The sequence below is a fragment of the Vulpes vulpes genome, chromosome 8 (genome assembly GCF_048418805.1).
Source record: "Vulpes vulpes isolate BD-2025 chromosome 8, VulVul3, whole genome shotgun sequence".
In the NCBI taxonomy this organism is placed as follows: Eukaryota; Metazoa; Chordata; class Mammalia; order Carnivora; family Canidae; genus Vulpes; species Vulpes vulpes.
The window spans coordinates 75,410,038-75,427,346 of NC_132787.1; the positions used below are offsets into that span (position 1 = coordinate 75,410,038).

Here is a 17,309-nt window from a genome sequence, read left to right on the forward strand (position 1 = left end):
GTTCATTATTTCTTGAATTTGATGCTGCCATTAATAATTTTTATATGATTATATTTTAGTTTAAAATAATAGATGCCATAAAATGTGTTGCTATTATCTTCCTCTGTAAAATATTATATATTCATAGTAAGGGTAAGCTTTGTCACTAAATAGAACGAAATCTCTTCTTCTCCATTTTCATCAGCTACCTCAATAAAATTCTCCTCCAGAAACAAAGACCAAACAAAGCAGACTTTAAACTCTAAATGAGGCCACTGGGAAGGATTTGTTTAATCACATGCCATTAGGGGCAATATTTATTCTGAACTCCAGGAATTACCTCCTTCAGTTGTGCTGGCCAGAATCCAAGGGCTCATTGCAGACCAGCCAATTTCATTCATGCAGGACACACCAATGCTGTAATTAGCCAGAGCTTGCAGCTGCTCAATTTGATACAGATGTGGTGAAGCAGAGGTGTTAAAAACCATGACAGAGCCATTACTCAGCGGATCAACTTCCTTGACCTAAGTGAGGAGTAAAAATGTGGACCAGGCATTAGTAAGGTGGTGGGAATGCCAGACATGGGGCACTTATGTATTCAGTGCACATGGCTCTTCTCCACTGAGGGGAAGTACCTGCTTCCTTTCAGGCCACACACTAATTTCCCCACCAGCATTACAGTGTGTTACTCATGTTATTGGAGCAGCCACCAATGACTTGAGCAAAATACCTAAAATAAGTGTTCTTGCCATGGGAGGTAAAAGAGCAAAGGATGATCTTTATTATGTGATAATTATGGTAGTAGTCCTCTCTTTCTCAGAACCACCTCAATTCTTGATTTCTTCTCTCAGCTGTTTTACAGAATATGCACCAAAGACAACCAACATTCTTTGTGGGGGCAAACCTAAAATATTTACTATCTGGCCCTTTGAAGAGATCATTTCCCAAATCCTACTTCAGGGGATTGGATATGGGATTTCTGTTTTTATTCTGCATTTCTTTTCATTATGCAACCTGATGAACTCTGCTCTTGCCTTAAGGTAAATTCTACACGTCCTTTTTTTTTTTTTTAACCCTGACTCCCACCCCAATATAAATTCAAGTCCAAAAACATATAGAGAAAATGTACATTTTCTGAAATTATTTGGTGGGCGGAGATAGGGAAGAGTTATTTGCACCTCACCCAACCAACTTTTCTCCAAATCTTATTAAAACATCTCAGCTCTTTCCTCTGAGTTCTTTTTCATCTTTCCCTCTGTAATCTCTACCAATTTCTCCATATACAACTCTTCACAAGCAAAAATCTAGACCGAGGCCAAACTTCTACCTTTTTCCTTAAGCATACCTCTTGTTTGGGAATGGGGATAAAACTGCATATTTTTCAAAATTTCTACGATATGTAGTATTTGTAAAGTCAGAAAAGAGAAAGTGATATTGAATAAAACACAAGTAACCAAAAGTAACTGAGGAAAAAAAAAATCTTGAACCCTGTGTGTATTACTAATAATAATGGGCTTACGGTCATGGGGTGTGGATACACAATGCTGTTATTTCAGGATATACGTGCTGAAATTTAGGCCAAGGGGCCACAAATAACATTTTGGAATTCTGAATCCCCTAGTGGATACCATGATGGTGACGTGGGGGCCAAGTCAAGTCTCACCTCTGACTCAGACCTGCAGGCTTCACTGGGTGACAACAAAGTACCAGCTGGCCTGAGGAGCCACCAGAGGAGAAACAAAGAGTTACGTGCTTATCTTGGTGGTAGCTATTGGCAGAACTGACTTTTTGTTTCTTCACTTCAGAGTATGTACCTACTTCCTGGTGACCAACCTCTGAAACTAAGGTGGAGGAAACCTTTGGCTCTCCACCCCTGCCCTGTTTCCGGAGCAATATGTGGAGCATTTCCAGGCACAGGAACACTCTGAGAACACACTGCTGAAAGAAGACAGGGTTTCTATAACAGTATTTCTCTGTTGGTCCTGAGGGAAAAAAGGGCATGAAATAGCAAGAAGTACTTGGGAGAGTTAAAAATAGAAATGGAGTATGCAGCCCAAAAATGGGTGAAGAAAGGAACTAACATCAGGACCAAGGGGAAGTGAGAGGGTGTGTCCTGTTAGTGCGTGGATCTGAATCTTGTCCAAGACATTCATTTGTTACCAAGTCAGAGTTTAAAACTGTAGTGGACTGGGGATATGTGCCACAAAACTGTGCTTGGTTCCTTCAGAAGTGGGAATACATTGTTAATCTGCAAAATATAAAAATGTAACTTCTAGAACTACTCCTGACTAACTCTGCTAAGACTGGTCAGAGAAAACAGGGTAGCCAGTTATATTTGAATTTCAGATAAACAATAAATAATTACATGTACAGGTATGTCACAAAATTACTCCTATAATTTAACTTGTAAAATAACTGTATTTTTATGGGTGAAGGAAGGCTGAGCTAGCTAGTGGGGCAGAGACAGAATAATCATGTCTGGCACCACAGGATCCAAGGTGGACAAAAAAGGCCTGCAATTTGGCAGTCACTGGATGATTTTTCACTCAGCCCAAAGCTAAGGGGAAAAGAGAGAAAGCAGGTGATGCTTCTGTGAAATCTTCTACCGTCAGGAATGATCTGATATTTTCAGACCTTCCTACCATCCTGCTCTACCTCATCTCCACCCTGAGACCTACTCTCTCAATGTGGGGATAGTACTCATCCTCACAGTCTCCCTAAAGACAACAATACTTAGGTGGGCAGGAGCCTCTTGTTTTCTTGGACTCTTTATACAGCTCAGCAGCAGTTTTAAAAAGGGCTGGCTCATGCTTCAATTATATCTATCTATCCATCCATCCATCCATCCATCCATCCACCTATCTACCTACCTACCTATCTATCAATAAGCCCTGGTTGCTCCTAACAACAGAGTCCTAGAATACATGGAGGAAAACCTGATGAGATTGAAAGGAGAAACAGACAATTCAAAAACTATAGTTGAGACCTTAATTTCCCACTTTCAATAACAGATAAAACCACTTAGCAGAAGATCAACAAGGAAACAAGAAGTGAGCAAGACTCTAAACTAACTAAATCTATCAGACATATAAAATATTCTACCCTAACCACAGCTGAATATACCTTCCCCTCAAGTCATATGAAACATTCTCCAGGGCAGAACAAATGCTAGCCCATAAAACAAGCCGTAGTAAATTTAAAAGGATGAAAATCATATTAAGTATATCCTGCAAACACTATAGAATAACACTAGAAATAAGCAAAGGAAGAAAACTTGAGAGATTTACATATGTAAAAAATTAAACAACATATTCCTGAATAACCAATAGGGGAAAGCAAATCACAAGGAAAAGAACAAAAAAATTTTAGATGAATGAGGAAAAAGCCCCCAAATATCAAAACCTATGTGATGTAGCTAATACACTGCTTAGAAGGCAATGTATAGTATAAATGCTTATATTAAAGAAGAAACTTCTTTTTTTTTTAAAGATTCATTTATTTATTTATGATAGACAGAGAGAGAGACAGAAAGAGAGAAATAGAGGCAGAGACACAGGAGGAGGGAGAAGCAGACTCCATGCTGGGAGCCTGACGTGGGACTTGATCCCAGGACTCCAGGATCGCGCCCTGGGCCAAAGGCAGGTGCTAAACCACTGAGCCACCCTTGGATCCCCTAAAGAAGAAATTTCAAATGAATTACCCAGACTTCTACCTTATGATACTAAAAAAATAAATAAATAAAAAGCAAACTAAGCCAAAGCAAACAGAAGAAAGGAAGGGAAGACTGAAATTATTAAAATCTGGAATGAAAGTGGGGACATCACTACTAACTTCAAAGAGAAAAAAAGCTTATAATGGAATAATATAAGCAATTGTATACCAACAAATTAGGTAACCCGAAGGAAATGGACACATTCCTAGAAATAAACTAAAAAAACTGACTCAAGAAGACATGAAAAATCTAAGTAGAGCTGTACCAAGTAAAAAGATTAAGGTAGTATTCAAAAAACTCCACAGGGACACCTGGGTAGCTCAGTGGTTGAGGGTCTGCCTTCAGCTCAGGGCATGATCCCAGGGTCCGGGATTGAGTCCCACTTTGGACTCCCTGCGAGGAGGCTGCTTTTCCCTCTGCTTATGTCTCTGTCTCTCTCTCTGTGTCTCTTGTGAATGGATAAATAAAATCTTAAAACAACAACAACAACAACAAAAACTCTCCACAAGGAAAAGCTTGGGACCTGATAGCTTCACTGGTGATTTCTACCAAATATTTAAAGAATTAATATCAATCTTCCACAAACTCTTCCAAGAAATAGAAGAGAAGGGAACACCTCCCAACTGATTCTATAAGGCCAGGATAACCCTGATACCAAAACCAGAAACAGCTAACACAAGAAAACTATAGCCCAATAGCTTTTATGAATATAGACACAATTAGACAATGGTGATTGCTACACACCTCTGTGGATATACCAATAAACATTACACACTTTGTTTTTTTAAAGTTTACTTAAGTAATCTCTACCCAAATGTGGGGCTCACACTTACGACCCTGAGATCAAGAGTCGCATGCTCTTCTGACTGAGCCAGTCAGGTACCCCAACATTATACAGTTTAAATGGGTAAGTATTATGGTCTATGAAATATATCTCAAAAAAAACTGCCAAAAAAAATGATATCCCTGGTAAGGACTTTGTTAGACTTACCAGTCCTTGAGAGGTTTACAAATAAAGTTGGGCAAGAATTAAGTAAAGTTAGAGTTGGTGGGGTGAGGGTGGAGGCTATTTGGGGGATAAAATAGAACGTTTTCATTTTTCAGGGAAGGAACAGCTGTTAGACAAGAGTGGGAGGCAATAAAAACAGAGAAGCTAATTCCATTTGGTATTAAAAACATCTGGTTGTCAACATATAAAATTCTTTAGAAGTCACTGCTTCAAGTTGAGCTGGCATGAGTGGCCTGTGTCAGGTTAATATGTTTTCAGCTAGTAAGACCAGACATATATGAAACTAAGAACAATTTCTGACCCTACTGTATGACAACATACAAGGTAGACTGCGTTCATGTTTTCAGTGGATAATCTACACATGTTCAACTGTTCCCATAAGCAATGTCTTTTCTGAGACATGGAAGAGCAGATGGTTCTGAGCATTGCTTTTGGCATCAGAGCATTTTGAGTTTGAATTCTGGTTTTACCACTCAAGGACTCTGTGAGCGCTCTGAGCTGGTGTCGGTTTTCAGTAAGATGATGTCAGCAAAGTCCCTGGCCATTGTGAGCACTCAGTAAATGGTAGTGTTACTGCTACCCTTTCTATTTTAATGAAATTAACACTCAAAGCAGAGCCTACATCACAGCAAGGTACCATTTTAGGATGGCTAGCCTATATTTCTTATAGCATAATGTCATACCAGTTTTAGATAGTGGTTAAAAAGGGGAAAGACTTTGCAAGCCTATAATGCCCAGGTTGTCCTGGGATCCATGGGCCAAGGTGCTACGTTCGACAGCAAAAATGACCTACCTCATGCTTGCCTGGGCTTCATGGCCTCCAGCCCAGGAGAAGCCAGGCTGAGGAATACTTGGTTTTCCTGAACTCCTGATCACAAGCTAGTCCTAATTTAGGGATGTGTTTTTATACCTTAAAAATTAATTCTCTCTTGTCTCATGATGTTCTATCCTAGAAACCTGTTTCCCTTCTGGTTGGACCCTGGACCATGAGCAAAAAGGAAGCAGCATCCCAGGGCAAACACCGTAAAATGGGGTATGCATGGTGGACACTCAGTGGAGAGAAGTCAGTGGACTTCTAAACAGAGGTGTGGAAAGCCTTGGCACGCATCCTCAGGAGGACCTGAAAAATCAGGTAGGACCTCAGAGCACCAGACAGCCACTTCTCTCTTCATCCTGGAGGTTTACCTGAATGCTGCAACTCCTTAACGGGGAGTATCCATCAAAACCCGGGACCCAGGAGATCAGCACACTGTGTGCCGTGCTGTTGTAGACACTGACTTCAGTTGGTGGGGAGGGAATTACTATATAAAAACAAAGACACACATACAAACACAGTTATAAACTACAGGTGGCCACAGCTACCAAACACACACAGTATCAAACCTGTTTCCATTTCTTAAGATTAGGAAAATTCAACTCAAGTTTTAAAAAGAAGCCACATTGTCTGAGATTAATCATATTAGCTTATAGATAGGTTTTCCGGTGATAGGATGGTTGTGCCTGGACCAGAGGAGTGGAACACAGACCTGCTTTCCTGCCTACTGATGAAGTGAGACCTTAGAGGGAAAAGGATACAGAGACATCTATTTCCTTCACTGAGCTCGTGTTCACTACCCTACTGTATACAGGCATGTTGCCAGGTGCCAGGATTCTACATGGAGACAAAGAATCATGGCCCTACTCCTGTGCAACTCCTGGTTGAGGAGGGGAGCCCCCCATAACCTGAGGATGGGAGAGTCCGTGCTGAGAAGAGAGGGGTGCTATGGGAGCACGAGTGTGCATGTGTGGTAGATGTAGGGAAGTTTTCCAGGCTAAGGAAATGGGAGAGTCAGTTCAAGCCAAAGAACCAACTGCATCTGCTGGGAGGGTAGGCAGGTAATACCATACAGTGTGCAATGACCCTGGCCACATGTGGGACATGAACAGGTATTTTCACTAGAATCTAAGAAGGGTCTGAAGTTTGAGGATCTTGTTTTATGCTAAATTTAATTCTTTTATTTATTTATTTGATAGAGAAAGAGAGAGCACACAAGCAGGGGATAGTGGTAGGCAGAAGCAGAGGACAAAGCAGGGAGCCCAATGCGGGACTCGATCCCAGGACCCTGGGATCATGACCTGAGCTGAAGGCAGGCATTTAACTGAGTGAGCCACCCAGGCACCCCCTAAATATAATTCTTAATTAATGGTCATCATCACATTTATAAGCAAAAATGATGACTACTGTTTTCGAATGCTTACTATGGGCCAGCAGATTATGGATTTCGCTGTGCTTCATTATCACTAGAACCCTGTCAGAGGTAGTCTCACGATCCTCATTTATGGATGAGGATACTGAAAATCAGAGAAGTTAAAAACTTGCCAAAGATCACAGAGCTTATTAGCAGAACAGGAACTTGAACTCAGGTCTATGTGAGCTTGGAGTGTGTGTCCCTCAGTAGAACACTGGAGGCTGGTTACAGGAGGCAGCAAGCACATTGGTGTGAGCACCAGCTGGTGAGTCTGGTTCCTGTCTGGCCAGCCATGTGGCCAGGCCACAGTTAAATGCCTTTTCCAAACTGTTTCTTTTTCTCTTAGTGGGGATAGTAATAGCACTGCTCCATGGGGCTGGGGAAGATTGAGAAGGTATACATGTGGGAGGGTTAGGGAAGGGGTGCTGATGTGAAGCAATGACAGAGTGGGAAGAAGATCAGAGGAAGGAGCGCTGGGACCATGTGAAGTGTCCTGGGTACCATATTCAGGAGTTTCTGTTTACTAGAAGACAAACAGCTTGGTGAGTGGGGAAGAATCAGCATTTTCTTTGACTCACTTCCCTAAATAGATTATTTGTAGAACTGTCCTAAAATGCCTACCTTAAAGATCATAATTTGGCACATATATTACAGTTAATAAGAGATTGGAAGAAGGGAGTCTTGGTTGCTTTGACATAAATTTTTAAATAAATGAAAACCAAAAACATAAGTTTTAGAGGATTAAAAAAAAAAAAGCTAAGACTCTGTGTAAAGCATAAAATTTTAAAGTGTCTCTTGGTTTATAGATATTTAAATCTTAAGGTGTTTATACTTTATGAAAATGTCTTTATCAATTTATGCCTACTAATGAATTCCTGAAATTCCCAACATTTCTTTTGAAAATTGTAATAATGAGAATTATAATGAGGAAGGAAGTTATACAGTTCCTCCAGGAGTAAGTTTCAGCTTGCTCTTTTTTCTTTTTTTTTTTTCGAATAAACTTTTAGAAAATGCCCCCTCATCACCTTCATCTAGTTGATTTGCTGAAATGAAACAATGGCACTTTTGACTTATTTATTTATTTTTTAATAGTTGGCTCCATGCCCCGTGTGGAGCCCAGTGTGGGCCATGAACTCATGACCCATGAGATCAAGACCTGAGCTGAGATCAGGTTGGATACTTAATTGACTTGGCCACCTACACATCCCCATCAACATCTTTATAAAGTATAACTCTTTTATGATAAGAGTCTCCCACTGCATATTTCTTAACTTTTAACTCATTATTAAACACATCCTGCTTTTCCCTGGTGTTGTTTCCCCAAGATTAAGACCAAAAGGAATTCAGACTCAATATTTGCTTCTCCGTATTTAAATTAAGAACAAATGGGGCACCTGGGTGGCTCAGGTCATGATCCCAGGGTTCTGGGATCTAGCCCTGTGTTGGGCTCCCTGCTGAGCAGGGAGTCTGCTTCTGCTTCTCCCTCTGTCCACCCCCTGCCCCATCCCGCTCTTGCTATCTCTCTCACTCTTTCTCTTAAACAAACAAACAAACAAACAAACAAACAAACAAACAAACAGAATCTTAAAAAAAGAAAGTAAATTAAAAACAAATACTAGGGCAGCCCCGATGGTGCAGCAGTTTAGCGCTGCCTGCACCCTGGGGTGTGATCCTGGAGACCCAGGATCAAGTCCTACGTCAGGCTTCCTGTATGGAGCCTGCTTCTCCCTCTGCCTGTGTCTCTGCCTCTCTCTCTCTCTCTCTCTCTCTCTGTCTCTATGAATAAATAAACAAAAAAATCTATTAAAAAAATAAAAACAAATACTAAAACATAACATTTGCTTGAGTTTCTATGACAAAGGGTAAGAAAGATGATTTGAAAAGAAATAAAAGGACAGTATTTACTCTCAAGTTTCAGGTTTTTTTTTTTTTTTTTTTTAAGTTTCAGGTTTAAATAACTGATTCCATGGAAGGAGGAGGAAGAGGAGGAGGAGGCAGGCGACTGAATTGGAATGCCTCCACTAGCATGGGGACCTTCAAACACAAATCTTCCATTATGCTATATCCCAGCTCAGGCAATAAGATCCGGGGGACGAGGCACAGGAGCTCTGGGCTCTCCCTCCCTTCTGCCCCTCTCAGGACAGCAGCTAGGGAAGACTCGCACCCCCATTCCTTTAATCGATGCCCTAAGTCACCCCCACCCCTGGGAGCTCTTCAAGGGGGTAACAGGGACTAGTTCAAGGTGGGAGAGGGAAAGGTGAAAACCGGGGCTAAGAAGATCAAGGGTAGACATCTTAGACTATTCTCAGACTAAGCAGAACTAAACGAGCTAATGTTTATCAAAGACTTATGCACCAGGCACGGTTATGAGTGCTTTTACTTGTATTATCTCATTTAAAACTCAAAAGGAAGTAGATTCTGTAATTATCCCTATTTTGTACTGAAGCCAAGGAGGTTAAGTGACTTGTCGAAGGTCACAAAGGAAGTCAGTGGGGAAGACAGGGCTCAAGCCCAGGTACCTGGCTGCAGGGCTCATGCTGCATCCCCTGACCAGCTCCCAGGATGTGCTTGAGGGACTTGACTTTGATATTTACCTTTGATGTTGATCTGCACACCCTTGGACACGGTCAGCCCTTTGTCATTGTGGGCTTCACAGCTAAAGACTGCTGTCTCGGTCAGACCTGGAAAGGAAGGGACTCGTGAGACCAGCCACCGAGAAACAGGCTGCAGGGCACCAGACTCCTATGGTTGTCTTAACATTCTTTTACTTTTTGGTTCATTGCTTCAACCCATAAACGCAAAGTTAATATTTAAAGTGTGCTGGTGGTTGAAACAAACCTGGGATTAAACCTTAGCCACCAGGAGCAAGTCAACTGTGGGCCTCAGAGGCAGCTGTTTTTCTTTTAAATGCTTTATTTTTCCCAGATGGTGAGCTGTTAGATGACAAAGCAGTAATATTTAGACTTAAATTTTTGCAAGGAGGTATAGGAATCTCTGGCCCCAATATCAAGAAGAGTGCTTTTTGAGGCTCACCTGGATGATCCCCTACTGCTTAGCCACACAGTACATATGATACTGCACACTAATGACATTTCAGGACACCAGACATAGTGGGATAAAAGTCACAGTGCTTAACCATTTCAGATGGTCTGTTGTAATGAATCCCTTTTTAAATTTATTTTTTAATTTTTAAAAATTTTTAAGATTATTTATTCATGAGAGACACACAGAGAGAAAGGCAGAGACATAGGCAGAGGGAGAAGCAAGTTCCCCTCAAGGAGCCTGATGCAGGACTTGATCCCGGGACCCTGGGATCACCACCTGAGCCAAAGGCAGATGCTCAACCACTGAGCCACCTGGGTGCCCCAAATACCTTTCTTAATAGTAAAAATTAGTCTGTTCATAAATAAGTATTACATAAACACAAGACATTATGATTACTTGAAGAGAAGATGGTAGTGTTGAATGAAAAAAAATTCTATAATATCAGAGGTTTGAAGACAACTTAGAAATTTTAAAAAGTAGTTGATTTATTAATTTTAAATAGAAAGATGAGGTAATCCAGATATTGGTTTCTAAGACTATTTGCCAATAAAAGGAAATGGAAGTCTGGAGAAATGGTTGATTCTCAGATTGGAGCAGGAAACATATAATATGAGCCTGGAATAAAATTTAATACAAACGCCATGTAACACACAGACACACAGACACACACACACACAGTGATGGGGGGATGACAGAGAAACAGAAATCAACTAAAAGGACTCCTAATAGCCAAAGCTGGAACAATTTGATCAAGAAAATAAACAAAGTAGCATTGGATTGTAACCTGAAGTATAAAATAAATATTTACAAGTCTATATTGATACAAATAAATGATTAAATAATGGGGAAGAAAAGACAAATCTCTCATGTAGAAGAGTTCCAAATAATTTATGTGGATTCTCTGTCCTGAAGGAGGAGGACCATAACTCCCAACCCCTTAATCATGGGCTACACATAGTGACTTCCTTCCAAAAAAGGATAATACAAAAAGGAAATAAAAGCAAAACTTTATTTTTTTTAAACTTGAGAGTTGAGAAAATGATAAACAGTACCTTGGCCATATGACCAAGGTCAATACCACTAAGTTACGTTGACAGAATGTATCCTTGATATGGTGTAATGAAAGTGGCCCTCCCCCCTGGCAGTCTTCCTCACCAAAACATACACCCCAAGTTTATGCAGGAGAAAAATATCAGATAGTTCAGACTGTGGGACAAAGAAACCTGACCAGTATTCCTCAAATCTGTCAAGACCATTAAAAACAAGTTAAATTTGAGAAATTGTTACAACCAAGAGGAGCCTAAAGAGACAAGACAACTAAATACTGGATGAAATCATAGAATACAAGGGTATTAGCTAAAAACTAAGGAGATCTGAGTCAATATAGACTTGAGTCAATAATAATGTATCAGTATTAGTTCATTAATTATAACAAATATATCACACTAATATAAGATGTTAATAATAGGAGAGCGTGGGAGTGGAGTTTATGGGAAAACTCTGTATTATCTCCATGACATCTAAAATCTAAAACTATTCTAAAAAAAAAAAAAAAAAAAAAAATAAAACTATTCTAAAATTTAAAAACAGATATTTTCTTTTTTTTCTTTTCTTTTTTTTTTTTTCAAAGCACAGCCATATATACCATCTAGTAGAATCTGGAAAGTTCTCTGTGTCTTGTGGCACAGAATTCACATCATGAACTGGAGAAAGAAAAAATTCTTGAAAATGTATCTCCATTTGCTTCTTGCCTGAAAACCTTACTTTGTTTTCTTCTATCCATTATCCATTTACTTGTATAAGAAAATTTCGACCTGATAATTTTAATATTCAAAGCTTGTCACTAACAGTAATTAAATATTTGAAAAAATAAGGAGGAACAAGCTGCTGGGGGCAGACCAGCCCTAGGTTGGGCCAAATGGCCAGAGAACCATGTCTGGGAGAAGTTCTAGGAAGAAATGTGAACCTGATCCCTTTTATGTTGGCACTTCTCTTGAGGTTTAGAAGTGCACAGAAATATCAGTGCCGGTGGACTTTTGCTCCTTTCCATCCAGATGGAAGTTAAGTTAGGCACCTGAGTTCTGCTAACTAGACACGGTCTCTCAAGAAAAAAAACAAAGCTATGTATCTCTGTCCTACAATTCTCTGGTGACTTTTTACTTCTCTAAAATAATGTTCTATCAAAATAAGACAGACACTTCAGGTATTTTAATTTTCTGAGGTAAGAAGTATTTCCCTCAGATTGGAAGAAAATCCTAAGTGGATGGCTTCGATTCTCTTGACAATTCCAAGAGCTAAGAAACTAAAATTTCAGGTAGGAGCCATGACTTTTCACATTTTTGGTCACTTCCTTTTGAGTGACAGATGAAACTGTTAATAGTTTGTGTGATGGTTTAAAAAAATTTTATTTCACTGAAGAGGAATATTTATGTCAAACTCATTAACCACATGTATAAAAGGACATCCTTTAATACCCTGCCTTCGGGGTCTTTGTATCTTCTGCTTATATTCCTCACAAATAACTTTGAAAAATATATGGAGCTCTCATACATTTTTGAGGTTTGCATCTTAAATGTTTTATAATTTAAACAGTTGCAAAGAAAGTAATTTCCGGTACTCTGACATTTTAAAGTAAAATTCCCTTAAAGGTACCTATGTAGCATACCCATTTAGGGATGGGAGACCCTAAATCACCCACAATGATTGTGGGTGAGAAACAATTTTCTCCCAGCAGCCAGAAGTTTCCATCATGATTTTCTATTTCTCCTGCAGAATTTTATCCAAATGGCACTAAGTATTTGGGTTTAGAAGTCATGATTAATCACCTTACAACACTTCTTGGCAATCAAAATACGCATATGTGTTAAAATTGGGGAAAAATATCTTCTAGATTGATTATTCTCAAAACTATTAGGGTACAACTCATCAGGACAATATATAGAATTATTATTATTTTTTAAAGTAGGCTCTCCTGATGTGGGGCTTCAACATATGACCCTGAGATCAAGACCTAAGCTGAGATCAACAGTTGGATACTTAATTGACTGAGCCACTCAGGCACCCCAACCACATATATAATTCTTAAACATAAATAGAAGAATTTTACTGGAAGGGCAACTCCTTTGTTGAACAAAATTTGGAATTTTCTATGTAGTGATCTGGAAATTTCTTAACCTGAGCCAATGCACTATAGCAGTCACTTTCCAAGTGAGATTTGGAAACTCCTGGGGATCTCAGAGGCCCTTTTAGGAGTCCTAATGATGAAAACTATTTTTGAAAAAAAAAAAAAAGAAAGAAAAGAAAACTATTTTTGTAATAATAATAATAATAATAACACTAACAATAATAAGATGTTATTTGTCCTTTCTACTTTCTTTCTTTCAGGAACATGTGATGGAATGTTCCAAAAGAATTTCCCCGGTGGCGTAGCGGTTTAGCGCTGCCTGCAGCCCGGGGCGTGATCCTGGAGAACGGGGATCGAGTCCCGCATCGGGCTCCCTGCATGGTGCCTGCTTCTCCCTCTGCCTGTGTCTCTGCCTCTCTCTCTCTAGCTGTGTCTCTGTGAATAAATAAATAAAAATCTTAAAAAAAAAAAAAAAGAATTTTCCAGAGGCTGTATGTTGTGTGATGATGTCATTAGCTCTATCAGTAAGAGAGGATGTGCTTGTATATTTTTATGCTTTGAAAGTTTTATTTTAGTTTCTGAATTAGAAACCAGAAACTACTACCACTAGGTAGAACTCACATAAACAAAACCTTTTTGGTTCTCAATAATTTCTAACATTGTAAAGGGATGTTGAGACCAAAGCATTTGAGAACTGATGCCCTATATTGACTCCAGATAAGTCAGGGAGAGGTCTTTCTTCTTTTGCAAAGTGAGGGAGAGATGACTGAGAAGCTGCAGTTGGAAAAGAAGCACCGACATAGCATTTGGATTTCAGGAACTTTGTCAGGCCAGATTTTACAAAAGAAGCCAGACATCCCAGATGAGAATCAAGACCTCATCCCTCTAAACCACTGCTTGGTGCCCATGCTGCCGACTATTGTTTCACAGTCCAACCTGTGACACTTTGGTTTTCATACTTAAGAATCACTTTTAACCTTCTAGGTCATAAGCTCTCAAATAAGATGCCCATTTCACCAGGCTCCATGAATGTGCAAAACTTGGCTCATATTTAGAAAAATAGGCTTTGGCTCAGAAAATACAGTTGCTTTACAATTTGTATTTTTTATATAGTCGAGCTAAACATAGTTATTTGACTTCAGTGACTCTTGTCAAAACTCTTGGGAAACACTTGAGTACAGAATACAGATCACATTCCAAACTGGTCAGGAGGGGAAAAAAAACAAGAAGATGGATTCATTTCATAAACTCCTTTGACAAGCTATAGATCCCTAAGTAAGACAATTGGGGTCCACTGTTATTTAGAGCTGCAAGGTTTATCAACGCCCAAAGTGAAACCACGTATCAGGAACATGATGTTAAGGTTAAGTGGGAAGTTGCTTTTCCTTTTTGTGTTTCTTTTCAAAGTGCACACAAAGTCAGGAAAACAATCTCTAGCAAATTCTCTGGCACAAGAAATCCACATTAATACAGAATGGCCCAGAAGGAGCTAAATCACGTATTACAGCAGTTCTTCCTGGGCACTGAGGTGGTTATTGCCCACAGGCCAAACAGATGCCAGCAGCAAGAAGTTTTCAAATCAAAGTTAAATTTCTCGAAAAGTAGGTGGGCCAGAACTTTTGAAGGCAAAATACAATTTTCTTTGATTAATGTACTCAGTTATATATACTTCCACTGTCTAATGGCACTAGCTTCCCAGCTAAAGACTCATGCGCAAGCCTGGGTTGAATACAGCATGTGCTGGGAAAGACTGTTTCCTCTCACTTTCCTCTTCTCTGTCTGGATGAATAATAACCAGACTGGAATAGACCTTGAAGTTTTATAGCCTGGGCCCTTGTGGCTTTCCAGGGGAAAAAAAATCATCCACCCCCTTAGGTCCCCACCCTACTACCCACTCTCTGCTCTAGCACCTAAGCCTCCAGTCTTTCTGAGCCATGTCCTCTTCCAGTGGGCCACCCCCTTTAACTCTGTGACATCTCACCTAACTCACATCATGATGGTTCATGCCCCTCTTGCTTGGTCTGCTGGTTTAAAAAAAGACAGCCTCTGACACAAGGTCTGAAAGATATTTTAAAGAACATTCAGTAACAGGATGTTCCCTTGAGGGAAAAACAGTCAGAATTGCTAAGAAAGCAACTTCTAAGAGCACCAGTTGGGCCAATTCTTTGAGTTCTGGATAAGCAACCCTTTCTTTTCTTTTTCTCTTTTTCCTAGAGCAAAATAGGCAAAGCAATGGAAACACAACCTGCATAATGGAAGTTGCTTATTAACTTGGAGCACACTATTTGCCCTGAATTCATTCATTCAACACATATTTACTGAGTACTTACTAGGTGTCAGGTATTTTCCTAGGCACTTGGGGTATATCCATAAAGAAAAGAGATCCTTGCCCTTACAGAGCTCGAATTCTCAGAGGGAAGTAGGTAGGAAATAATAACCTATACAAATAAGTAAGCTTCATACTCTATTAGAAGGTGATTAGGGCTATGGAAAAACAGAAAAGGATCAGAGGGCCAAGGGTGGGTGGGGAAGTGGGCTGTGATTTTAAATATTCAGGTCAGAGGTGGCTTAGGGAAATGTCCTCAGAGGAATGACTCTGAGTAAGGGAATGGGCTAAATGCCGGAGTGGGTTGTGGGGGTAGAGGTTGTTCTGGGCAAAGGGAACAGGCCTTTGCTTTGTCTTCTATGTGGGATGGGAAACCTGGAGCATTGAGCAGAAGATCAACATGATCTAACTTGTGTTTTATCAGGATCATTGCAGGGGCCACATAAAGACTAAACCTTAAATAAGTAGATCCCTTACTAGTTTCAAATTTTTTCCTAATCTGAAAATGGGCATTAAAAATGCCTAACTACATCACAGCTTGCTATGAAGTTCAAGATCAATCTTTACAGAAAGCATTGTGAAAATTATAAACTGACTTGTATCAATTCTAGTCATTGTTAGTGTTGTTATTACAATGAATATTATTAATTCTATCCAACTAACTAAAACATAAAGCTAGCTTAGCTATTTTCTAGGTGTGGATTTAAAAATAAAATGAGTATTTTTAAAAAATAAAAACCAGGGGCGTCGGAGTGGCTCAGTCGGTTAAGGGTCTGACTCTTAATTTTGGCTCAGGTCATGATCTCAGGGTTGTGGGACTGTTGGACTCTGCTCAGCGTGAAGCCTGTTTGAAATTCTCTTTCTCTCTCTTCCTCTGCTCTTACCCCTGCTTGCATGCCTGTGCATGTGCGTGCACACATATTTGCACTCTCTCAAGTAAGTAAATAAGGGCAGCCCTGGTGGCTCGGTGGTTTAGCGCCACCTTCGTCCCAGGGCATGATCCTGGAGACCCGGAATCAAGTCCCATGTCAGGCTCCCTGCATGCAGCCTGCTTCTCCCTCTGCCTGTGTCTCGGCCTCTCTCTCTTTCTCTGTGTCTCTCATGAATAAATAAATAAAATCTTTAAAAACATTTTTAAAAAGTAAGGAAATAAAGTCTTGAATAAAAACTAGAAAGATCAACATAAGCCCACCACTCTTGATAGAAAGGCAGCTCAAAACTGACAATGAGATAGTAACTACTGCATATAAAAACATAAAAATTTTGTAATAAGTAACATTTGAATTATTCCTATAGGTTGCTCCTGTACTAAGGGCCTTCCACTCATTATTTCACTGAATCCTCATAAATGTTCTATGAGGTACATGCTGTTATTATCCCTATTTTCTACTAGGTAGTTGAGTAACTTGCCTAGGGACACACAACAATGAAGTAGTATTAGTGTGCATGTCATAACTAGGGATCTCAACCACTAAACTACCACCATTAAATACCATATAGCAAAATCTTTTGCAGTTTGGATCTTTATTTTGGAATTTGGTTTTGCTCAAGACAAAGCACTTTTTAAAAACAAAACTTTGGGGACATCTGAGTGGCTCAGCGGCTGAGTGTCTGCCTTTGGCTCAGGGCATGATTCCAGGGCCCTAGGATCAAGTACCATATCAGGTTCCCTGTGAGGAGCCTGGTTCTCCCTCTTCCTATGTCTCTGCCTCTTTCATGAATATATAAATAAAATATTTTTAAAAATAAAAATAAAAACAAGACTTTGTGTGGCACAGGGTAGCTCAGTCGGTTGAGCCTCCAACACTTGATTTCGACCTGGGTTGTGATCTCAGGGTGGTGGGATCAGGCTCTGTATTGGGCTTTGGGCTCAGTGTAGCATCTGC

At 39.8% G+C, this 17,309-nt stretch overlaps 1 protein-coding gene across 2 annotated transcripts in view; it reads right to left on the minus strand.

The window, feature by feature from the left end:
- MERTK (MER proto-oncogene, tyrosine kinase) overlaps positions 1–17,309 on the minus strand; it is a 115,852-nt gene that overhangs the window by 45,140 nt on the left and 53,403 nt on the right. For both annotated transcript variants that reach the window (XR_012003137.1, XM_025994356.2), the window contains exons 5-7: positions 9,523–9,609; positions 5,886–6,001; positions 320–503 (exon numbers count right to left, since the gene is read on the minus strand). Coding sequence is in view for 1 of the 2 variants with exons in the window: in XM_025994356.2 (XP_025850141.2) it covers positions 320–503; positions 5,886–6,001; positions 9,523–9,609 (387 nt within the window). In the remaining variant the exon portion in view is untranslated. The remainder of the gene's footprint in view (positions 1–319; positions 504–5,885; positions 6,002–9,522; positions 9,610–17,309) is intronic.